The 24,892-nt window shown below is 39.8% G+C and overlaps 1 protein-coding gene across 1 annotated transcript in view; it reads left to right on the top strand.

The window, feature by feature from the left end:
• Positions 1-853: 853 nt before the first annotated feature.
• Positions 854-24,892, top strand: part of DNAAF11 (dynein axonemal assembly factor 11) — a 102,870-nt gene continuing 78,831 nt past the window's right edge. Inside the window, exons 1-2 of the mRNA XM_020997910.2 lie at positions 854-931; positions 22,021-22,188. Of these exons, the coding sequence (XP_020853569.1) occupies positions 922-931; positions 22,021-22,188 (178 nt within the window). The 5' untranslated portion in view covers positions 854-921. The remainder of the gene's footprint in view (positions 932-22,020; positions 22,189-24,892) is intronic.

The raw sequence follows: 24,892 nt of genomic DNA, 5'->3' as shown, positions 1-24,892 counted from the left end.
CCAGTGAGACCTTGCAGAAATCATTTCACTTTTTTGGACCATAGTTTCCTCCACTATAACATGAGGAAGCTGGACTTGATTTCCAAGGGCTCTTCTAGTCCTTATCTGTCATTGAACAGCCATGTGAACCCAGGCACTTCTCATGTTTACTCATCCGTAAAATAGTGATACTAATTCTGCCTTACTTGCTATCTATCCTGTTATTTATAGGAGTTGGTTTCACCTGCCTCCTTAACTTAGCTGGGAACTCTTTTAGGCAAAGGAAAACAGCTTTCAGAAGTCTTTAGGAGGGGACCAGGAAAAGCTGCAGCACCTTGGGGTGGGAAGGAGGATGTAAGATGATTGACAAAAGGATATGAATGTTCGTTAGCCTCGGTTTTGGGAGCGGCCCTGGTGCAAAGGAAACAACAGAGCCTCCCAAGCCAGGAGGCTCTAATGCTGCTGAGGAGGCTACCTGTGTGGTCTTGGGCAGGAGAAAACCTTATGTGCAAAATAGGGACAGTTGGACCAGATCAGGGTTTCTTAACCTGGGTCCTAGACTGCTTCGGCAGACTGGTGAAGCCTACGGACCCCGTGTTTTTAAATGAATAAAATAAAATACCTAGGGTTACAAAGAAAAACAATTAGTTTTCAAAATAAAAGAAAAAAGGTCCATGCTCGCCAGGTTAAGATTCCTGTACTAGATCTCTAGGGGCCCTTCTTCTACCTCAACACTCAATAAATTAATCTAGAATTGCACTTCCGGCAACCTCGCCCCGCCTCCCCCCCAAGCCCTTCGAGCTCTAAGAGTGTGGGTCCCATGCGACCGCCGTAGAGTTTGCTGTTTCCATAGTAACGCTCCCGCCCGCAAAGAGAAGACTCCCGGGGAGCGGAGCCGGCTGGAAGCAGGTGGCGGAGCCGGAGCGGAACCGGAGCGGAACCATGGGCCTCAGTAAGCGCTTCCCACGCGCCTTCCCTTCCTGTTCGGCCTCGGCTTTGGGGGCCCACGTCCTGGCACCCCCCTCCCCCTCAGGCTCCTCATTATGGAAGAGACAGCCCCCTAGGGGTGGGGCCAGGAAGGAGTTAAGGCCCCCCCTTTCCCCTCCCGCTCCCTTCTCCCTCCCTCCCTCCCTCTTCCTTCCTCCTTTCCCCCACCCTAATCCCTCCTCCCTCCCTCTTCTTTCCTCCCTTCCCCTCTCTTTCCCTCCTCCTTCCTTCTTCCTTCCCTCTTCTCTCCCTCTCAGTTCCTCTCCTCCCACCCCTTCTCCTCCCTCCCTCTTCCTCTCCTCTCCCCCTTCCCTTCTTTCTTCCTCTCTTCTTCGTGTCTCTCTCTCCCTCCCCTTCCCTCCCCTTCCCCCCCACCATCCTCTCCTCTCCCTCCACTCTCCCTTTCCTCCCATCTCTCTCCTCTCTGATCCTTCCTTTTTCCCTTTCCTCTCTTCTCCCTCATTCACTACCTCACCTTTCCCTAATCCTTTTGAATCTTTACTCTCTCATCAATTCCACCATTCTCCTACTCTTCCCCTTCCCTCCTCCTCTTCTATCCCTTTTCCACCCTTTTTTATTTCCTGTCTCCTCCTCTCTTTCACTTCCTCTTTTCCTCTCACTTTCTCCCTCTCCTCTACCATTTCCCTTCACCTCTTCTTTCTTCCCCTTCTCCTCTCTCCTTCCTCTACAAATCTCCCCTCTCTTCCCATTGTGTTCTCTCCTCTCTTCCCTCTCTCACCTTGTTCCTCTACTCTCACACTTTCCCTAACCCTTCCCCTTTTCTCTGTCCCCTTTCCCCCCTTTCTTCCTTTTTCCTCTTCTCCTTCGAAACACCCCCCTTCCTCCTTTCCCCTTTTCTCTCCCATCTCCTTTCCTCTGCCCTTTTCCCCTTCATCTTCCCTCCTCCAGTCCACCCTCCTCGTTTCTTCCCCTTCCTTCATCCATCCCTTCTCCCTCCCCTTCTAAATCTTCTTCACCCTTTAGGGCAAGGGCGCTTTCTTTTTTCTTTTTCCCCTTCTGGCACAGTCCAGTTACTTAATAAATACCTTTTGAATTAGAGGATCTGGGTTTGAGTGCTAGCTTAGCAGCTTACTAGTATGGTGAAAGGAACACTGAATCTGGAGCCAGAGACATGGGTTCAAGTTCAGGTTCTGCTCCTTACTGCCTGTGTGACCTTGGCCAAGTGGCTTCACCTCTCAGGCCTGATTTTGCTCATCTGAAAAATGAGATGGTTAGACTACAGAGCCTCTGAGATTCCAGTGCAGATTCCTGAGATCTCATAGGGTACTGGAGAGCATGCCATTCAAGGAACTGAGTTTCAAGGAGAGAGCCCCTTCCCTCTAACTCTGTGATGTATCTTCAAGTTCTGAAGGGATGGTGTATGGAAGAGGAATTAGAATTATTTTGTTTGGTGTTTGTTTGGCAGAACTAGGACCTTTGTGTACATGTTGCAACTCAACTGTTTTGTTATTTCTTTTAGTTCCTTTTTTAATTAGGATGGTATGACACAGTGAAGAGTGCTAGGCCTGGAGTCAGGAAGACTCCTCTTCCTGAGCTCAGATCCAGCCTCACGCACTTATTATGTGTCGTGACACTTGGCAAGTCACTTCACCTTCTTTGCCTCAGTTTCCTCATCTGTAAACTGAGCTAGACAAGGAAATGGTAAACAACTCCAGTCAAGAAAACCCCCAAAAAGGTGTCATGAAGAGTTGGATAGGATTGAAAAACAACTAAACAACAAATAAAATAGAATATATCTTAGATATTATGTAGGCTAACTTCTACATTTTACAGAGGGAGAAACTGAGACCCTGTCTCCTGACTGAATTTTTACGAATCGTCCCACATGTCTGGAATTCTCTTCCTTTCATCTCCATCTCCTGGCTTTCCTGTCTTCCTTTAAGTCCCAGCTTTATAAGAAGCTTTTATAAGAAGTCTTTCCTGTCTCCTCAATGCTAGTGTCTTCCCTCTCTGATTATCTCCAGTTTATCCTGCATATGTTTTGTTTGTACATTGTTGTTGTTCATCCTTTGTTCTTGAAGTGGACCAATGGCATTAGGAGGGTGATGCCTTGACTTGCAAGTGAATTACATTTAAGTGAGGAAAGGCAGTGCAAAATCACCAGCCTCACTCTCTCCTCCAGAGTCATCAGGAGTCCAGTGGCAAGATGTAGGTCAGGATGACTGGGGATGGCCCCCTGTTTATCCATAGTTGTTTCTATATTGTCTCCTCCTTTAGATTGTGTGCTCCTTGAAAGCATGGGCTGTTTTTTGCCTTTCTTTGTATCTCCAGGAGTGCATGGCACATAATAGGCATTTAATAATAAATTCCTGTTGACTGGTTATCTCATAAGGGGCAGGAAATACAGCCACTCATGACCTAACCCAGTGCTAAATGTTATGGAAGCTTTAACCTGCTCCATTTTTTCTGACCTGGACCAGTTTGCCCCGCAGGCAGCCTCTGTTCCCTGAGAACTGCCAGACAGTCTGAATTTTTACCCTGACTGTATCTCAGAAACCCAAATCTCAATTGATTCACCAGCCTCAGCCGCCCCCAGTAGAATGAATTGCAACCGTGTGCCACCATTCCTGGTCAAAATTCATTTTGGCCATTCATCTGTCTTCTGTCAGAATCTTTTGGGATACTCACTATCATACAGTGTGTCAGATATCCTTTCTAGCCATGCAAAATTTGCAGATTTGGCTGCATGCCAATACATTTCTTTTATTGTTTTCAATCATGATGCTAATGAATACAATCTCCCCAAAATTACATTTATATAGTACTTACTTGGTTGTCATCATCTTATTTGAGCCTTACAACATGCTTACATAGGTAGTATGAGTAGTAGTATCACCATTTAGCAGAAAAAAGAGCCTGTGGCTAAGAGGTTAAGGGGCTTGCTCACTGTTAATATATCTAGTAAGTCATAAAATCATAGAATAATGAGAGCTGGAAGAAGCCTCAGCCCTGAGTAGGAATTCTTTCACAGTGTTCCTGGCAAGTGGTCTTTCAACCTCTAGTTAAATGACTCTAGTCTTGGAAACTCCCTGCCATATGAGCAACCATTTCACTTCTTTATAGCTCTAACTGTGAAATTATGTTGAGGCAAAATATGTCTTTTTTTCTAACTTTCATCCACTTCTCCTACTTGTGTCAGGACCAAACAAAGTAAGGCTAATCCCCACTCTGTGACAGCCCTTCGCAAACTTTAGAAAGGGATAATGTCCTTTCAGGTTTTCTTTGGATTAAACATATCCATTTCCTCTCGTTGTTCTTAGGGTATGATTTCTGGTTCCTTCACTGTCCTAGTTGCCTTCCTCAAGATTCATTCCAGTTTGCAAGCACTCTTCTGAAAACAAGGCTCCTTAAGCCAGAGTGCAGAGGAACCCTAACCTTCCTTGTTCTGGGCACTTTGCTTCTGCAAATACAATTTAAAATCCGAGCACTGCTGAGATTTAAACTGTAGTCTTGGTGGATTCCTGGATACAGAGTTGCTGCTACTAAACACTCCTTGTACCTTCATTGAATAGAAGTGACTCACCCAAGAGCACAGGGCTGTTAAGTGGCGTACTTGGACTTGGGCCTCCTGACTCCCAGTTCCATGATTTCCTCTATCTGCATGTCTCTCATTTCCCTCTCTGTATATTATTCTATTCGGCTCAGCTCCTTTCTGTTCTCCTCTAGCACTGTTAAACCTCTCTTTTCTTTCTTCTTCCCCATCTCATTCTCTTCTAGTCACTTACTATTCAATTCTGCCCCAGCCTTCCCCCCCTCTATCTCTTGGTCCAGTTGCCCTTTCCCTTTCTGATACAAGGCCTCCTTACCTCTTCTGTCTTTGGCAGTATCAGCATGGGTACCTTCTAGTTATTTAAATAAGGGAGGGCATCCTTTTCCTCACTTGGCTCCGGTAGATGGTTTAGGATTGGCTCCTGTGGGCTTACAGATTAAATTTTCTTTTGTGATTCAAAACTGTATGCCTCAGTGAATCTTGGTGACTGGACTGAGGAGCCAGTGCTCTGTGGTGAACAGGGCTGGGCCCTCTGGATTCAAAACTGACTTGCTGGAAGAGTTTTGGATGTAGATAAGGTATTGTCTCACTTTTGGTGGAGAAGCGGAGGAGTTGGGTTTGGATGCTTGCACAAGAGCACAGAAGTAGAAACATATGATAACCAGCAATCGTAGCGGGATGGGAGACTTCAGAGAGTCCTTTTGAGGCCTTTCACATCGATCTTGTTCTCCTCTCCTGGAGAGGTGTAGCTTCTTGACTTTTCCCCATCCATAATTCTTTGTCTTGGCTCTCTAAGAGGCAACGTGGCAGAGTAGAGTGGTGATAGAGCTTAGAGTGAGGAAGAGCCAGGTTCAAATCCCATCTCAGATGCTTACAAGTAGGGCAAGCAAGGGCAAGTCACTTACCCTTTCTGTGCCCCAATTCCTTCATTTATAAAATGAGGGGTAAGGTGGTGTCTGCCTCTAAATCTGTGATTCTTTCCTCATCTGGAGAATGGAACAATGGGGAGAAGAGGTGGTTAGAAGCCAGCCCTTTGGATTGGCCAACAGTTTGTTTTGGTTTTCTCTGATGGGGTTCAGAAGTCTGCATAGCTCTGTGTTAGGTATGCTAATTTGACCTAGGAATGTTAATTTGTGGTCATCCTCTTTTCTGTTTTATAATTTACCTAGTTGTCTAATGAAGTTACTTTAGATAAATATAGTGAGGTTTCCAGCAAAAGAAAACACTTTGTTCTCTGTACTAATTTTAAGAAATCAATGTGAGAGGCAAACCAATATTCTCCTGATGATGCTATGTAACTGTGAGTCAGAAAATTCTATGAACTGGGAAAAAACCGAAACAAAACAAAATTTCAGGTGGCCCAGAAGGCAATGGAAAAACACATGGTGGATATAAAACAGGTTACAGCATATTACCTGAGACATAGGATAAAAGACATCATTAAGGATTAAGGCAACAATGTGTAGGATCAAAAGAAGAGCTGGGCCAGTCACAAGTAGAGAATTTGGGACAGACAGCCTTCAGAGAGACAAAGAATCATAGAAAGCTCACCAGCATGGGGGGGGGGGTTCTGCTCTGGAAGCTTGATGGGAGGCCCTGGCTTAGGACCTCTTAGTATGGGCAGGTGGGAAGGGCTATCAGCTGCCTCTTTTGGGAAGGCTTCTTATGCTTTTGGTATTTCAGATCTACGCATGTACGTAAGGAAGCTAGAAAGGCAGCCTGGTGGACTCAAGATCTTGGTTCTAACCTCAGCTATGTCCTCAGGAGCCGGTAACATAGAAGGCCCTTTAGCAGTACTTGTTAATTAATATGTGAATTGAAAAAAACCCTTTCACTTACCTAGGCCCGTTTTCTCCTATGTAAAATGAAGACACGTACCCTGCAGCCCTGGCAGGGTTGGGTCTGAGGATCAAATAAAATTATGTTATATATTTTAGTCTAGCTGGACCAGTGATTTCACCAGGGTGGGGATTCCTGGCATGGAAGCTCCTACTTCCAATGCAGATCACCTTGCCTATTTTCACTTGGAGTTTTAGAGAATTACTTGGTACTTGGGGAGGTTGGCTGTCTTTGTCTAGTGTCACACAGCCAGTGTGTTTTAGAGGGGGAGCTTGAGCCCAGGCCTTTAATGTAAGGCTGGCCATTTATCCATTACACTATACTGTCTCCTAAGATAATACAAGGTGTCCCAAAGGTCTTAGTGCAGCTTTAAACTTTAGACTTGATAGATTCTTGTTATTCAATGTTCATGTAGGACATAGAAATTTGAGATCTATTCCAATTTAGAAGTGATTCTTATTAACTTGTATAAAGTAGTCAGTCTGTAAGCACCTACTATGTGTCAGGCACTGTGCTAGGCACCTAGAATACAAAGGCAAAAGACAATCCCTTGCCTTCAAGGATTTTGCAATCTAATAGGGGAGATAAGAAGCAAACAAATATGTATAAACAAGGTATAAACAGGATGAACAGGAAATAATTAACACAGAGAGGCAAGGCACTAGCATTACGAGGAACTGGGGAAGGCTTCCTGAGGAAAGTGGGATTTTAGCTGGATTTGAAGGAAGCCTGGGTAACCAGGAGACAGAGATGAGGACAGAGAGCATCCCAAGCAAGGGGAATAGCCAGTAAAAGTGCCTGGAATCCAGAGATAAAGTGCCTTATTCTTGGAACCCCAAGGAAGTCAGTGTCAATGTATCATAGAGTAAGTTAGTGGTGGGGCAGAATAAGTTGTAAGAAGACTGGGAAGGTAATAGGAGGGGGCTCTAGGTTACAAAGGGCATCAAACAGAGGATTTTATATTTGATGCTGGAGGTGAAAGGGATCCATTGGAGTAGGGGAGTGAAATAACATGGTTTGACTTGCATTTTAGAAAAATCACTCTGGCAGCTAGTTGGAGGATGGACAAGCATGAGGAGAGACTCATGTCCGGGAGATCCACTATCAGGCTATTGAAATAATACCAAGCATGAGGAGATGAGGATCTGTACCAGGGTGGTGGCAGTATCAGAGGAGAGAAGGGGATATGTGCTAGAGAGGTTGCAAAGGGGAAATCAACAGGCTTTGGCAGCAAATTAGATTAGGGAGACTGGAGTGAGGAGTTAAAAATGGCACTAAGTTTATAAGCCTGGGGCCTGGGAGCATGGTGTTGTCCTCTATGGTAATAGGGAAATTTGGAAGGGGGGTGGCTTTAGGGGGAAAAATAAGAAGTCTAGCTTTGGACATGTTGAGTTTAAGAGGTCTGTTTTGAAATCTTAACAGGCAGTTGGAGATGTGAGATTGGAGGTAAGCAGAGAAGTTAGGACTGGATAAGTAAATTTGGGAGTCATCAGCATAAAGATAATAATTGAACCCAGGGTTGCTGCTGAGATCATCAAGTGCAGTTGTATAGAGGGAGAATAGAACAGGGCCCAGGACAGAGTCTCGTGGGATTTCAAAGTTAGTAAGTGTATCTTGGAATAAAGATCCAGCAAAGGAGAGACTGAGGATAGGAGTGAGGGCAGTAGATGGTAGGAATTAGGGGAATGATTCAATGCCAAGGCTTGACTGGGGGTAATCAGCAATGATAAGGGAGTAATTACTTTAGAAGAAAGTAGTGTAGACTTGAACTAGTTCATCAAGGGGTTAAGATGGGGAGAAGAGGAGAGAATGGCCAGCTCAGCGGTGATGCCCAGGGCTGGTGGTCACTGTGGATAAAGAACAAAGTTTAGTATTGAAAGGGAGAGGGAGAGGCTGAAAGCCAATAGATTGATCTGATAAGGGAATTTCAGAGTTGATAAACATGGTGCCCTTGTGGGTAATGGCCAGATCAAGGGTATGGCCCTCTTTGCCTGTGAGGTGGAGGAGGAGGAGGTCATGGGAAATGAGGAAGTTGAGGAAGTGGGAGGCTAGAGTGTTCGAGTGATGGAAAGAATGCTGGATTTGGAATCAGGTGACCTGGGGCTAGGTCCTGTCTTAACCATCTGTCAGATTATTCTCTCTGGGCTTTATTTTTCCTTAACCCATGAAGAGGATGGTATTGGACTAAGTTACTTCCAGGTCCCCTTCCAGCTTCAAATCCTGCATGTCCAATGACCTGGGTTCAAATCTTCTATCCCAAACTTATTAACTGTGTGCCTCCTTTATGGTCCCAGTCTTTTCATCTGTAAAATGGGGATAATAATATCTGCATCATTTATTTCACAGGATTGTTCTGAGAAGATCACCATATAAAACTTAAAGTGCTACAGAAACAACTTATTAGCAATGATAAAAATAACAAAACTTTCTTCTTTTGATAGTTATCAAAATGTTTATTGGTACAGAGGATCTAGGTTAAGTTCAGTAGTTTTTCCTAACCAAAAGCTCAAGCAATTAAGGATTATTGCATTGACCTTTGATTTCTAGGACTAGCAATTGACCCTTTTTCAAAAGAACAAGGGACTTTTGATGCTGATACATTATTATGTAATGCTTTCCTGCCTTCCTCTCCCTCTTTTGCTCAATAGAACTGATATCATTATTAGGCTTTACTATGTATTGTACTTCAAAGTGCAAACAAAAATAGATTTTTTACATATATATGTACATATATACATACACATATATACATATATATGTATTTTTTTTTCCTTTTTGGTGAGGCAATAGGGGTTAAGTGATTTGCCCAAGATCATATAGCTAGTAAGTGTCAAGTGTCTGAGGCCAGATTTGAACTAAGGTCCTCCTGACTCCAAGGCCGGAGCTCTATCCACTGTGCCACCTAGCTGCCCCCACAGATTATATTTCTCTAAGAATTCTTTAATTCATATATTTTCAATAAGTTGTCCTACCATTACTCTGAAATAGATTTTATGGCTCTTTTAAGTTCCTACTTTTGTTATATTTGTTCTCACATGTTGCCAAATTATTGGACCTTGAGCTGTAGTTTATCTGTAGAGATACACTACTTCAAAGTATTACAACAAAGCAAATTAATGTTCATGAAGGACTTCAGCATTTTCAGTTGTTTTTTTTTTGTTTGTTTGTTTTTTTGGTTTTTTTAGTCCAGAGCTAAAAAAATAATTGTTTCAGTCCAGTGATTTCATTAGCATGGGGAGCACCCAATGTGGAAATTCCTTGTCAGAGGCAGATTAGCAATTCAGCCATAACTATTAATTTTAAAGTTGCCAGGGGGCATTCAGAGGCTGAGTTATATGCTCATGGTTAGGCAGCTATTATGTATAAAAGGCAGAAACATTCTAATTAAAACTAATAATGCCAAATAAGTGTTTCTCAGAACTGTGAAGATCCAAATTTGCCAGTGGTCATAAATGACAGTTTGAAATGAGAAAACAGAAAAAAAAAATTGAAGACATAAGGACTCAAAACAAAGTAGTCCAGGGTCATTAACAGAGGAAGAAATAGCCCAATGTGCTTTTCTAGCCCCTGAAAACAATACCATTATCCCCACAAGGAAAATTTATATTTACTTCAGTATAAGATGTTCAAGAAAGCCAGAAAATATGGGTCACATTTTAGAAAGGTTCCTAGATAAAATTGTTATAATAAAAAGAGTATTGGTCATCAAAGGAGTATGCCCCAGTTATCTGGACAGTTGACTCATTTAGGATATCTCATTTGCTTATGCTGCTGAATAAATGAGGTATTAACTATATCTCATTTATATCCAGGAGATAAGGCTGAGACAGTCCACCTGTTCTAATACACACATCAGGAAAGTGTACATAGTATAAAAATACTGAACCTTAAAGCTCTGAAATTCTTTTCTGTCTGCAACATTAACAGAGTTCCTGTTTTGTTCTCTTTGTCTCTTTTTTAAAGAAGCACTAGGGATAGCTGTTTATGGTACTTGGAATTAATTGCCTTTTATTCTATATCTCCGATTGAGTATGGAAATTAGAGGGAGTGAACACTAACCCCCCACTCAGAAGCCACCAGGTCTTTGGCCCACAGACAGAAATGCTTCTGAAATATGCTAAAACAAGTGCAGCTAGAGTCCAGCTGACTCGAAATAGCAGAAACTGAGAAACTCTCCTTTTCCTTCTATTCATCTTCCCCATCTTTTTTCTCTTTTATACCCTTGTGTCACCAGCCTCAATCTCTGTAAGAGACTGAAGTAATAACTTGAAAAGTCTCTTTTAAATAAGGTTGGATTGGATTTCTCAATAGAACTCTCTTCTGTAAGGGGTAAATTATTTGGGGAAAGTACCCTTAATATTCCCTATCATTTATTTAATTAAATCCATGAAAATAAGGAGGATTATGACAGGGTAAATTTTTAGTGACTTTACTGGATCCTGGATGTGACCTGGGGCTTTGATGTTTTAAATAAGGAAAAAGAAAATGAAATTCGATAGTTTTTTATGAAACCTTTTCTACACTCTATTTTGTTTTGTCTCTTTCTATTTTGTGCATTAAATAATCACTTCTATTACCACAGTCCCATGAGGTCAAATTAATATATGCGAGATATTTTGAGATCTTTGGCTAAGTGGTCTCTCAAAAGTGCAGATGGGGAAGGATGGAATGTTTGATAATTTATGAAAGTTTCAAAGTTATTTGTCTTTCTGGTGTTATTACTGTTTAAATTGTTCAGTTCACACAAGTTTTCTCAGGGTTCTCTGAAACCACCCCTTTCATCATTTCTTATGGCATAATAGTATTCCTTTACAGTCATATACTATAATTTGCTCAGTAATTCCCCAATTGATGAGTACCCCCTCAGTTTTTAGTGTTCACCTTCACTAAAAGAACTACTGTAAATATTTTTTGTACATATGAGTCCTTTTCCTCTTTCTTTGATCTCTCTGGGGTGTAGGCCTAGCAGTGACATGGTTTAGTAACTTTTAGGGCATGGTTCCAAATAGCTTACCAAACCCTTCTGACAGAAAGGTGATAAACTCAGGGTACAGTATGAGACATACATATTTTGGGGCATGTCTGATGAGGGAATTTGTTTTGCTTGGTCTGTATATTTATTACAAGGGTTTTGTTTTTATTTTTCCAATGGTGGGAGGTAGAAGGGAGAGAAAAATATTTTTAATTGAAAAAATTAAAAATGTTTTATGGAAACAATGCTTCTTAAAAAAATGTAACTGATCTAAATGAGATGGATAAAATTATAAAATGCTTTCAGATTAAAACTGTGAAATACTATCATTTTCCAATTCTACATAGGTATTCAGGCATATTTCTTCTAGCAGAATCTGTTTTTAGAACTAATGTTTCCCATTACAGAGGAAGCTATGTTGTGAAACAATTTTTGGAGGTGCTATAAAATGGTATGCTACAGAAGGCGCTGGCTTAATATAGTATAGTTCAGAACAGAACCACTGGGAAATTCCAGATTTTCACAGTTCTACCTTCCTCTGTGATTTTCCATTTTCTTTTAATCTATTTTAATTATGTATTACAACTGCTGTTGGGTGGTCTTTTCTCTTCTGTGCTAAGTGAGGGTTTAAAAAAGCCCCACCTTTTGTCTTTGTGAAATCTGCAGTTTGTGCTCTTTTTCTGGGGGTGGGGGTTGGTGTGGGGGGTTGTTGCTGCCAGAGATTTTGTTTTCTCAGCCTTTGATAATTACTGCTGCATAAAGCTATTTACTTCTGTGTGTGAATTTGGTAGGACACTCAGGAGAAGCCTCATGATAAGCCTTACTCCACAAATTGATAGCTCATCTGTTGTCAGGTTACTCAAGTTGGCCCTGTTCTAATCAAACCCTTTGGGTAAGCAGATCAACATTCATCCATTTCAGAGTAATATACTTCTAGAGACAGCAGCCCTAGAAGACCTTGACTAGTCTCCACTAGCCTTAAATCATTCACAGGACTGAGAAGCCTGATTAGTTCTGTGAACTTCCCTGAGTTTTACTGCACATTAGTAAAAAAAAGTTGTCAGCTATAAGTTGGCTACAGGGGAATCTTATTCTGCATATTGCATCATGTTCTCAGTATGTCAGGCTAGTGTTCCCTTGGCATTTTTAGGATGAGAGATATTATAAGAATGATCTTAATTATCCAGAGCCATTGTTGCTACATGTCATTCCCTGGTAGATGATCTTCTAGTCAAACGTAAAAACCTTAGTAATGAAGTAAGCTGAGAATTTAAATCCTGTAAAGTTCCCTAGTCACATCCAGCATAGAGTTGGTTCTGAGGACTTTCACTCAAATGCTTTTTGTCACTCACACCGTGCCTATATCTTTTGAGCATATTTGTGCTCAAAAAGTGCTGCCTCTTTGCCCTTTCTCTCATGCTTGCATTTTCATTCTCCCTCACTCACCTATAACCATACTATACTTCACCATAACTAAATCCATCAAGCACCTTAGATTGTCATGCTAAACAATGATTTCTGGACCATCTTAAAAGTGTTGTGGTTTTTTTTTTTACTAGTCAGGAGATAGTTAAGATTGTAGATGACTGTACAAATGCTGTATTGTCCCTCAACTGTCTTTCACCAAGGTTTCTCAACCCTAAAATATCATGTTAGAGGTCATCTAATCAAAATCATCATTTTATACTTTCAGTATTTGGTCCAAATAGCTGGCTGTTGGTTAGTCAACACCTATCATTTTTGTCACAGTCTTGCTATTTCAACTCGACTCTATAATATATTATTCTTTCCATGGAGATGAAGAGTAAGAGATTGGCACCTTTTTATTTATTTGATGCAACTAAGGAATGATATGAAGCTATCCCTAAACCGCTATGATGCCATATCACCCTTTTCTTTTATTTCTCAAATATCTCATTTTAAGGTGGTTTAATTATTTATTGATAAGACCTCTTCAATTTATCCACATTCTTATTGATGTGTTGGCTCTAAAGAGATAAGTTAACATTTCACGAAACTTGAGATGTGCTCCCTTTTTCTTTATAAACCTGGAAAACGTGGTATTTCCATATTAGCACAGCATCTTTAATTTCTGTCAGTTCATCTTTTCCATTGCATCAAGATTTATCTCAATAATATCATTCATGTTCTGATTCTTGTCTTCAACGATGAAAAGCCTTATCTTTAGTGTCATTGAGCCCTTTAAAAAAATGCAAACCAAACCCAACCCAACCCAACCATTTCTGTTTTCCTAGATCAGTGACAGTCTGGTGCTATACATTAGAGTAGTAGTGTTTGGCCAATCTTATCTTCATAGGTCCTTTAACTGATGAAAGAGTTTTTTTGGTTGTTTTTTTAAAAAAATTTAAAAAATTATTTATTTTTAGTTTTCAACAATCACTTCCATAAGCTTTTGAGTTTTAAATTTTCTCCCTCTCCCTTTCCACCTCCCTCCCCAAGAAGGTATGCAATCTGATATAGTCTCTCTATATATATTTGTATTAAATATTTTCACATTAGTCATGTTGTAAAGAAGAATTAGAACCAATAGAAGAAACCACAAGAAAGAAGAAACAAAACAAAACAAAACAGAAGGATCTGCATTCAGACTCCACAATTCTTTCTCTGGATGTGGATAGCATTTTCCATCATGAGACCTTTGGAGATGTCTTAGATCCTTGCATTGCTGAGAAAAGCTAAATCTATCAAAGTTAGTCATCGCACAACGTGGCTGTTATTGTGTACAACATTCTCCTGGTTCTTTTTCTGAGATGGGGTTATTTAAGAATTTTACTTCTTCTTCTGTTAATTTGGGCAATTTATATTTTTGTAAATGTTCATCCATTTCATTAAGATTGTCAAATTTATTGGCATACAGTTGGGCAAAATAGTTCCTAATTATTGTTTTAATTTCCTCTTTGTTGGTGGTGGGTTCACCTTTTTCATTTTTGATGCTGGTAATTTGGTTTTCTTCTTTTTTAAAATTAAATTAACCAAAGGTTTATCTATTTTATTAGTTCAATAGTTTTCTTAATGTCAATTTTATTAATTTCTCCTTTGATATTCAGAATTTCTAATTTGATATTTAATTGGAAATTATTAATTTGCTCGTTTTTTTAGTTGCATGCCCAATTCATTGATCTTCTCTTTCTCTATTTTATTCACGTAGGCATTTAGAAATATAAAACTTCCCCTAAGAACTGCTTTTGCTACATACCATAAGTTTTGGTACATTGTCTCATTTTTGTCATTCTCTTGGATGAAGTTATTGATTGTTTCTGTGGTTTGTTGTTTGACCCATTCATTCTTTAGGATTAGATTATTTAATTTCTAATTAATTTTTAGTCTATCTTTCCATGGCCCTTTATTGCATATATTTTTTGTATCATGATCTGAAAAAGATGCATTTAATAATTCTACCTTTCTGCATTAGATTGTGAGATTTTTATGCCCTAGTAGGTGGTCAGTTTTTGTGTAAGTGCCATGTACCACTGAGACGAAAGTATATTCCTTTCTATCCCCATTCAGTTTCCTCCAGAGGTCTACCATATCTAACTTTTCTAAAATTCTATTCACCTCCTTAACTTCTTTCTTGTTTATTTTGTGGTTAGATGTACCTAGTTCGGAGAGGGGGAGGTTGAGGTCCCCTACTAGTATAGTTTTGCTGTCTATTTCTTCCTGCAACTCCCTGAACTTCTCCTCTAAGAATTTGGATGTTATACCACTTGATACATATATGTTTAGTAATGATATTACTTCATTGTCTATGGTGCCTTTTAGCAGGATGTAGTTTCCTTCCTTATCTCTTTTAATAAAATCTATTTTTGTTTTGCTTTGTCTGAGATCAGGATTGCTACCCTTGTTTTTTTACTTCAGCTGAAGCATAATATATTCTATCCCGGCCTTTTACTTTTACCCTGTGTGGATCCCTCTGTTTCTTTCTTTCTTTTTTTTTCTTTTCTTTTTTTTTTGTCTAGGCAGTGGGGTTAAGTGACTTGCCCAGGGTCACACAGCTAGTAAGTGTTATATGTCTGAGGCCAGATTTGAACTCAGGTCCTCCTGAATCCAGGGCCAGTGCTCTATCCGCTGTACCACCTAGCTGGCCCCATCCCTCTGTTTCAAACATGTTTCTTGTAAACAACGTATGGTAGGCTTATGGTTTCTAATCCATTCTGCTATTCATTTCCGTTTTATGGGAGAGTTCACCCTATTCACATTCACAGTTATGATTACTGTGTCTTTCTTTCCATCCTATTCCCCTCTCACCCATTTATGCTTTTCTTTCTCCTTTTCTCCCTTTCCCCCCTCACTAGAGTTTTGCTTTTGAGCACCACCTCCCTCAACCTGCCCTCCCTTCTATCACCCCCTCTCTTTTCTTTCCCTTTTCTCTTACTACTTCTTCCCTCCCTTTTTTCCCTCCTTCCCTTTTCTTTCACCTTTCCCCTCCTACTGCCTGTATGTCAAGTTAAAATTCTATACTTAACTGAGTATGTTAGTCTCATCTTGAGCCGAATCCAATGAGAGTAAGGTTCAAACAATGCTCATCTCCCTTCCTTCTTTCCCTCTACTATAATATGTCTTTGTGCCTCTTCATGTGATGTAATTTACCCTTTTCTGCTTCCTCCTTTCCTCTTCTCCCACTACAATTCCTTTTCACCACTTCATTAGGTTTTTTATCATCACATCAAAGTTAACTCAATCCTACCCCCTCTGTCCGTGTATATCCCTTCCAAGTGTCATAATTAAGATATAGTTCTCAAGAGTTATAAGGGTATCTTCTCATGTAGGGATGTAAACAGTTTAATCTTATTGAATAACATATTTTCCCCCCTTTCCTCTTTACCTTTTTATGCCTCTCTTGAGTCTTGTATTTGAAGATCACATTTTCCACTGAGCTCTGGTCTTTTCATCAGGAAAGTCTAGAAGTCCCCCTGTTTCATTGAATGTCCATCTCTTCGCCTGAAAGATTATGCTCAGTTTTGCTGGGTAGTTGATCCTTGGCTGTAATCCAAGGTACTTTGCCTTATGGAATATCATATTCTAAGCCCTCCAGTTTTTTAATATAGAAGCTGTGAAGTCCTGCATAATCCTGACTGTGGTTCTACCATATTTGAATTATTTCTTCCTGGCTGCTTGCAGGATTTTCTCCTTGACCTGATAACTTTGCTGTAATATTCTTTGGTGTTTTCCATTTGGTATCTCTTTCAGGAAGTGATCAATGTATTCTCTCGATGACCATTTTACCTCTGGTTCTAGGGCCTCAAGGCAGTTTTCCTCGATGATCTCCTGAAAGATGCTTTCCAGGCTCTTTTTTTCATCATGGCTTTCATGTAGACCAATAATTCTTAAGTTATCTCTCCCAGATCTATTTTCCAGGTCAGTTCTTTTTTTAATGAGGTATTTTACATTTTCTTCAATTTTTTTCATTCTTTTGATTTTGCCTGACTGATTCTTGATGTCTCATAGAATCTTTAGCTTCCAATTGCCCTACAAACAAAATGTAGTACCAATGAACCAATTTCAATGAATTGTTTTCTTCAGTTAGCTTTTGTATCGCCTTTTCCATTTTGCTAATTTTACTTTTTAAGGACTTGTTATCTATGGTTAATTTTTGTCCTTCCTTTTCTAAGCTATTAACTCTCTCTTGAATACCTCTCATTTCTTTTCCCAATTTTTCTTCTGCCTCTCTTATTTGATTTTTAAAATCCTTCTTGAGCTTTTCCAAGAAGGCTCTTTGGACTTAAGACCAATCTGTATTCCCTTCTGAGGTTTCAGATGTGGGTATATTGATAATGTCATCATCTCCAGAATTTGTGTTTTGATCTCCCCTGTCACCAAGATACTTTTCTATGGTCATTGTTTTTCTATGTTGGTTCTTGCTCATGTTGTTTGCTTTTTTTCTGGCTTTTAAAGCTGATCTCTGCTTCTGGGGCACAGGGTGCACTATCCCAGGCTTCTTGTGCTGGGGGTTAGGGACCTGGTTACTGGAATGTTGAGGTGGGGCTTGCCACTGGCTTGCTGGTATGCTTCCATTCCTGTATTGGTCCCCTTCAGCCACAGCAAGAGGGACCTTTCCTGTTAATCCCCCTAGATTCAGGAGCTAAAAGATTGTGTATCTAGTCTTTCTGCTGACTCTACTTTTCAGGATTTTTCCTGGGGCAGCATTCTCTGGGTTTTTCAAGGTCAGTAAGGGAGGGTGAGCACTACTTACTGCTTACTTTTCCATCTTGGCTCCCAGAAGTCGAAATAGGTGGCTTTCAAACATTCAGTCTGTGAGCTAATAGCTCCAGGAGCAGTGCTTTTGCTGATGCTACTGCCCCTGATTCAGTCACTCCCAAGGCCTTTTCCTGGTTTGCTGGTACCAGGGCTATGTTGCACACACTGCTGCTCTGCGCTGGAGTGCTTCTCTCTCTCCCAGTTCAGATAGACCCCTCCAGCTGACCTTAAGTTGTCTCTGGTATCTGTGGGCTAAGAAGACTGGAATGTGCCACTGCTGCTGGTGATTCAGTACCCTGAAGCCTGCTCCGTCTTTGCTCAGGTTAGGTCTATGCTGGGTCCTGTGTTCTGGGCACTCTTCTCTCAGACCAGTGAAGCAGACCTTTCCTGTCCACCTTTCACGTTGTCTTGGGCTGGAAATCTGCTTCACTCTGTCTCTTTGTGGGTTCTGCCACTCTAGAGTTTGTTCAGAGTTACTTTTTAGAGGTATTTGAAGAGATTTGGGGGAGAGCTCAGGCTAGTCTCTGCTTTCACTCTGCCATCTTGGCTCCGCCCTCCAAAATGCTGAAAGTTTTATTCTACTAGAAGTTGAGGCAAGTGTTAGAAGTTTAATAAGACTTAGGGCACTGAAGACAATTCCTTTACAGCAAAGTAAAGAAGTTCCTTAATATGCTTAATGTCTATCACATGTACTCACTGATAGTAGTGAGTAAACCCATGTAGCAGCTCGGTCCAATTAATGTTTTTCTTTCATTTGGCTTATGCTAGAGTTAATTGTATTCTGTTGGATCACTGATACTGTCTCATGTATCAGTAATGATACATCTTCCTTGAAGCTCCCTCCATGAAAATTTACCATCTTAATTTATCTATTAGCTCCCAGTTTAGTCTCTGTCCTTGGCTCCCTGGTCTCCTTGTTCTATCACTACCATCTGCCTTCTCTGCTCCTATTGATATGCTGTTAAATGCAGCTGGAGGAAGTCATTTAACTGCATGCAGATTAAGTCTGCTACAAATTTATCTTGTTTAATCTCAATGGGACCCTAGGTGATGTACATTAATACTTTTCCTGATCTGTTCTGGCATAATCACTGTGGCTCTCTTTGCTTACCATTGCTACTTCCAAACTTTCCAACTACTATCATCATTCACTAACCTCTCCTCCTTTGAGGTTCATTCAATACATGTTTATTACCCAATCAAAATTCTGATAGCTGATATATATCAATGTCCAGAGCACTCTTTCTATCCTCAGTGAATATAGTGACAGTTCATATGCCAATTCCTGCCCTCATTGTTGGGGAATTCAGCATAGGTAATGGTATTCCCTCAAACGCCCTAACTTCCCTGTTCCTTGATATACTCATTTCCCACAGTCTAGTTTTCTATTCCATCTAAGTTATATACAGATATGGTAATATACTTGGTCTTCTTGTTACCCAGAAGTGTTCATTTCCATGTACATAAACTCTGAAATTATTTTATTGGATCACAATCTTTTATCATTCTATCTTTCCTTCTGCCTTGTAACCGCTAAACTTATTTATACTCAATGTAATGTCTGGTTTCTTCAGCCCTCAGTTCTTTCCAAGGCAGTCATTCCTATATTGGCTGTACTCTCTTCTCCTCCCCATTTGGAACCCTTGGTGAACCAGTTCAACTTCATACTATCTTTTACCCTGGAGTCTCTTGTCCTCTTATCTTGTTCCTGATCTTGCATTGCCAAGACCTATCTTTGGATTGCTTTCACCATCTTCTATTTTTGCTTCTATTCGTATGTTACTGAACAAAGCTGGAGAAAACTCAAAAAACTGGACTGATTAGATCCACTCCAAGTGTATGTTGTATAATCTCAACTGAGTCCTCATTGCAGTAAGGCAGTCTTTTATACCTCCCTAATTTATTCCCTATCACACCCACCACAGCAACTATTCCAAAACTTTTCATCGCACCTCAAACCTCTCATGGCATCCCCTTCCACTACCACCTCAGCTGAGGACCCTATTTAATACTTAACTGAAAATATTGAGACCATTTACTAAGAACTTCCTCTTCTTTCCTCCTCATCTTCCATTACTCAGATGTCTCTCCCTACTATCTCTTCCCACATCCCTGTCTCACATGAAGAAGTGGCCCTTCTTGCTAAGGCAATCTCATCTCCATGTGTCCTTGATCCCAATATGGCCTTTCTGCAGCATCTTGCCCACCCTGCCCTCATCATCCCTATACTCTCACTAATTTTCACTCTCTCTATGGCCTGCTTCCCCATTGCCCACATACACCCTCATTTATCTCTCCTACCTTCATCCTTAAAAAACCTTAACTTGATTTGACCATCTGTACTAGCTCTCATTCTGTATGCCACCTACCTTTTGTGGCTATACTCCTTGAGAAAGCTGTCTACAATTAATGCCTCCATGTCCTCTCCTCTTATTCTCGTCTTAACTTTCTGCAGTTTGGCTCCTGACCTCATAACTCAACTGAAATGCCTTTTCCAAGATTACAGTGATCTATCAATTGCAAAATCTAATGGCCCTCCTTTCATCCTTTTTGATCTTTCTGCAGCCTTTGACACAGTTGACTATCCTCCTTTCCTGGATACTCTGATTTTTTGTTTTTCATGACTCCTCTCTCCTGGATCTCTTGCTATGTGTCTGACCCCTTCCTTCTCAATCTCATTTCCTAGATCTTCATCTAGGGCATACCCATTAAATGTGGATGTCCCCTAAATGTCTTTCTCTGTCCCTTTTCTTTTCTCCCTTTATTCTGTATCCCTTAATGACATATGGATTTAATATTCATCTCTGTGCAAATGATTCTCAAATCAGTTTACCCAGCTCTAACTTCTCTCATGACCTCCACTTTTGCATCACCAGTTGCCTATTGAATATCATGAACTGGATATCCCATAAAAATTTAAAGCTAACTTTGTCCAAAAGCAGAATTCATTATTTTTCTTCCCAAACCCTCTCGCCTTCTGAAGTTCCCCATTTCTGTTGAAAGCACTGCCATCTCCTTGTCATCAGAGTCACAAGCTAGGTGTCATCCTCAACTCCCCACGTGCACTTACCAGACCAATGTTCCCATCATCTCACACCTGGACTATTGTACAAGTTTACTTTTCTCTGCCTTTCCCTGATTGACTTGCCCTGGAATCTCTTCCCACCCCACTTGATCCTCTGCTCAGCTTCCCAAATGATTTCCCTAAAGTGCAGATTTGACCATTATCACTCTGCTGCTCAGTAAATGCCAGTGGCTCCCTGTTACTTCCAGGATAAAATATTAAATCGTGTTTGGCATTTAAATCCTTTCACATCCTGGCCCCTTCCTGTCTTTCCATTCTTCTTACATGTGATGCCACTCCTCTTTTTTGGTGACTCTGGTCTTGCTGTTTCTTGCATGACACTCCATATCTCTTCTCCTTGCCTTGCACTGGCTGTCCCCCATGCTCGGGATGCTCTCCTTCCTCACTTATGTCTCCTGACTTCATCTCTGGCTTCCTTCAACACTCATCTCAAATCTCACTTTGTGTAAGAAACCTTTCCCATATCACCATCCCCCAGCCCCCACTGCTAGTATCTTTACCTCCTATTTACTTTGAATATATCTTTTATGTATGTAGTTGTTTTCATGTTGGGTCCACCATTAGTATGTGAGCTTCTTGAGGATAGGGCCTATGTTTTTGTCTTTCTTTATATCTGAAGCACTTAGTGCCTCACACATGGTGCTTAAAAAACATTTGTTGATTCACTGATTGTTAAATTTGTTGGTCTTTTCTTAACCCTCATCTTTCTTGTCCTTTCTTCAAAGGCCTCCATAACCTGGTCCTTTCCACCTTCCTTTTCTTAAACCTTAAACACCACCACTCCTCTCACCATGTGTACTTTGCTGTCCAGCCACTTTGGCTTCCTCGTTGTTCTTCTTGCAAGTTGCTCCATATCTTGACTCCAGGCTCCCATGACTAGAACTCTCCCTCCTCATTGCTGTCTCCCAGCTTCCTTCAAGTCTCAGCTCAAGTCTTGACTTCTACAAGAAGCCTTTCCTGAACCCCTATCATACTGGTGCTTTCCCTCTATTGATTATCTCCAATTTATCCTGCATATTTCCTTGTTGTAGATAGTTATTTGTATGTTGTCTTCCACACTAGATTGTGAGCTCCTTGAAATCAGGGATTGTGCTTTACTTTTCTTTGTTTCCCCAGCAAGTGGCACCTTGCGTGGTACATAGTAAGTAGGCACTTAAAAATTGACTGACTGAAGATGATGGTATCATATTCACTTGCTCTACAGATCCTAATTTCTTCATTTTACACAATAGCTAACAATAACTGCTGGGCACCTGTGTGTTAGTGTTGTGTGCTTCAATTATAATACTCTTCCATTTCATCTACTTGAGAATTTCTTAAGGGTAAGCAATTGATTTTTTTAGTTGAAAGGTAAACTATTCCTTTTATAATTTAGTAAATAGTAAGTCATTTTGAATGAAATATGTACAGTAATGACAAATTGTTTTTCAGTTACTGAAGATCTTATTAGGCGAAATGCAGAACATAACGACTCTGAAATTTTTTCCTTGGAGGAACTCTCCTTGCACCAACAAGAAATTCAAAAACTAGAAAATATTGACAAATGGTGTCAGGATTTAAAAATTCTCTACCTTCAAAACAATCTCATTGCAAAAATTGGTAAGTTTTTGATAATTTTATCTCAATTTCTTTAGCATTTTTGAATTAGAAAACTTTCTCAAAGGAAGAATCAATCTTTTATGTAGAATAAGAAAATAGAGCTCAAAGCACAAGCCTAGACAACTCTTTTATTCAGGGATTGATTACTGAATTTATTATCTCCCTTTGCCATCCATTAATCAGTTCAGCTGTATGTCGTATCTTCCATCAGAGAGTTTCCAAAGGTAGAAAAATAATATGAATCTCATTTGGTATTTGTAGCCTTGAGTTTTTGATGTGACTTCATGTAGCATTGGTTGAAAGTTTAGTTATTAAAAAGGATGTGTCCCTGAGGTTAACCAAATGTTTACACCAGTTTATCAGGCCAAGGGAATATGAAGGAACTGGGTGAGGTGTGGAATGTCAACAGAAATAGTAGCAGTTCTTTGATTGTCACAGAATACTTTATTGTTGTTATTATTATTATTATTAAGTTTATTGCCCAAATGAAAATGGAAATGATGAGAAGCAGGAAGTGTTTATTAAGCAGCTAAGATGAGCTATTATCTTTTTAAAGCTCTACACAGATGGTTCGTTATGGAGTGGAGGTGACTAATTCTCAAAGATTATGCCAGTGTAGGTTCATATTACTAAGCTGTGGAGGTTTTGGATATGAGTTCTGCAACAGACTTTATAGTAAATATACATACATACATACATACACACATATGCAGCATAATGTGTATACACATGTATGCACATGTGTATATATGTATTTCCATATACAATGTACATTATATGTATAATACATTCTGTGTGTGTATACATATAATATATATACATGTGTGTATATATGTATATGTGTGTATATATATATATATATGTATCTGTGTGTGTGTTTTCTGAGGACCAGTGTTTTTAAGTTCAAAGAGGCTTATCACTAGGTTAATCACTGGTTTGTCACAGCAACTTAAGATCTTACTAATACACAGAAGGGGGTGAGTTGCCTTTTTTTTTTTAATTAATGAGGGAGTACCATCATTAATAATATATCCTGGAAGTTGTTGTATAAAGTATGTGTTAGGCACTTGAGGTTATATGAAGACAAGTAAAAAAGCTTACTGTTTCTCATGAGGCTTACAGTCCAGTACAGGAAGTCAGATAAGTAGCTAAGCTAAGATAAATGGAATCCAAATTAGAATATACATACATAATATATCAGGTGTGCTATTAGAATATAAATGTAGTGAGATCAGATGAGAGAAGTCACTTCCAGCTGGTGGGGTTGGGGAAGGCCCTCTAGGAGAAAAAAATTTCATATGGGTCATGAGTACTCATTATGTCCCAGGCAAGTCACACTGGTGAATACACGCAAAAGAGATGGTTGCTATATCAGTATACATGGAGTATACAGATGTGTGTGTTAGATATAAACACAAATAATTACACAGAAAAGTTCATTATTAAATCATAGTAAGTGAAGAATGAAATATTTTGTTAGTTCAGGTGAGGAAGCAAGGATTCCTGTTGAGGTTGAGAACAGGGAAGGCTCAAAATGTCACCTGTGCCACACATGTTAACAAGTATGCTGTGGGTTCTGACTATTAGTGTAAATATTGACTTATGAGAGAGGTTTTGGGGTTTTGTAGAGTGTGAGGTATATACAGTGAGAAATTTTTAAATTTAAGTTTTTCTGTTACTATTGTCATATATGAATAATTTAGAATTGTTTCCTGAAAACTTAGACTTTGCATTCCTTTTTACTAGACATTGAAATCTTCCAGATTTCTTTAGATAATTATTTCAAGGATCTTTACTAGAAATTAGAAGTTCTGGCACATAGTTGAATTAAAAGGCTGTTACATCAAATCACCAGCCTTTATGCATTGGGACATTGAAGTTTAGTACTAATTGTACAGATTTAAAATAGTTTCTCAGTTTCTTCATTTCCACAGCTGGCTCTTTTAAAACTAATAAACAGTACGAAGCCTTTCTAGAATTGTTGAAAAGTTTCAATTTTTGCTTTCAAATATTTTTAACTACACAAGTTTTTGTTATTTTTCCTTTGCATAATGGGGCTCTTTTCTTAACCCTCTTGAATCTGGTTCTGTCCCCTCTGTTCCAATAAAACTATACTTTTAGTGATCATTTCAACCCTAAATCCTATGATAAAGGCCTTTCTAATCACCAGAATAGAGCAGTGGTCTATTATCATTATTCATTTTCTTTGACTGTTCTGTGGCATTGACATGCCCCTTGGCTTGTCATACTACCTTGGATTTACTTCTACATATGTAATTATTCCTGTATTCCTAACGCACTCTTTTGACTTTCATACACACAGAGTCCTTTCCCCATTTTGGATATTTTTCTTGGTTCTCTCCATTTTTCTCCACTACATTTTTTTACTTAGGTTATTTTATCTAGTTCCCAGCTTTAGCATTCACATCCATGTTGACAATTCCCACTTTTTGTTCTGTAGCCCTAATTTATCACTTGAGTTCTTGTTTTTCATTTCCAGCAGGCTACTTGGCATTTCAACTTCAGTATTCCACAGTAATTCAACATATCTGGAAGTCCAGTCCCTCATCTTGCTTCCCAAACTGTTTCTCCTTCTTACTTTCCTATTTCTGTTAATTTTCTCTGTTACCCAGGATCAAAACTTGAGTTACTTATGACTTCAACCTTCATCTCCCTTCGTATCCACTCAGTCATTACATTCAAT

The sequence above is a fragment of the Phascolarctos cinereus genome, unplaced genomic scaffold, assembly GCF_003287225.1.
Source record: "Phascolarctos cinereus isolate Bilbo 61053 unplaced genomic scaffold, phaCin_HiC Scaffold_4;HRSCAF=312, whole genome shotgun sequence".
NCBI classification, from domain to species: Eukaryota; Metazoa; Chordata; class Mammalia; order Diprotodontia; family Phascolarctidae; genus Phascolarctos; species Phascolarctos cinereus.
This window is presented reverse-complemented; position numbering and strand designations above follow the sequence as displayed.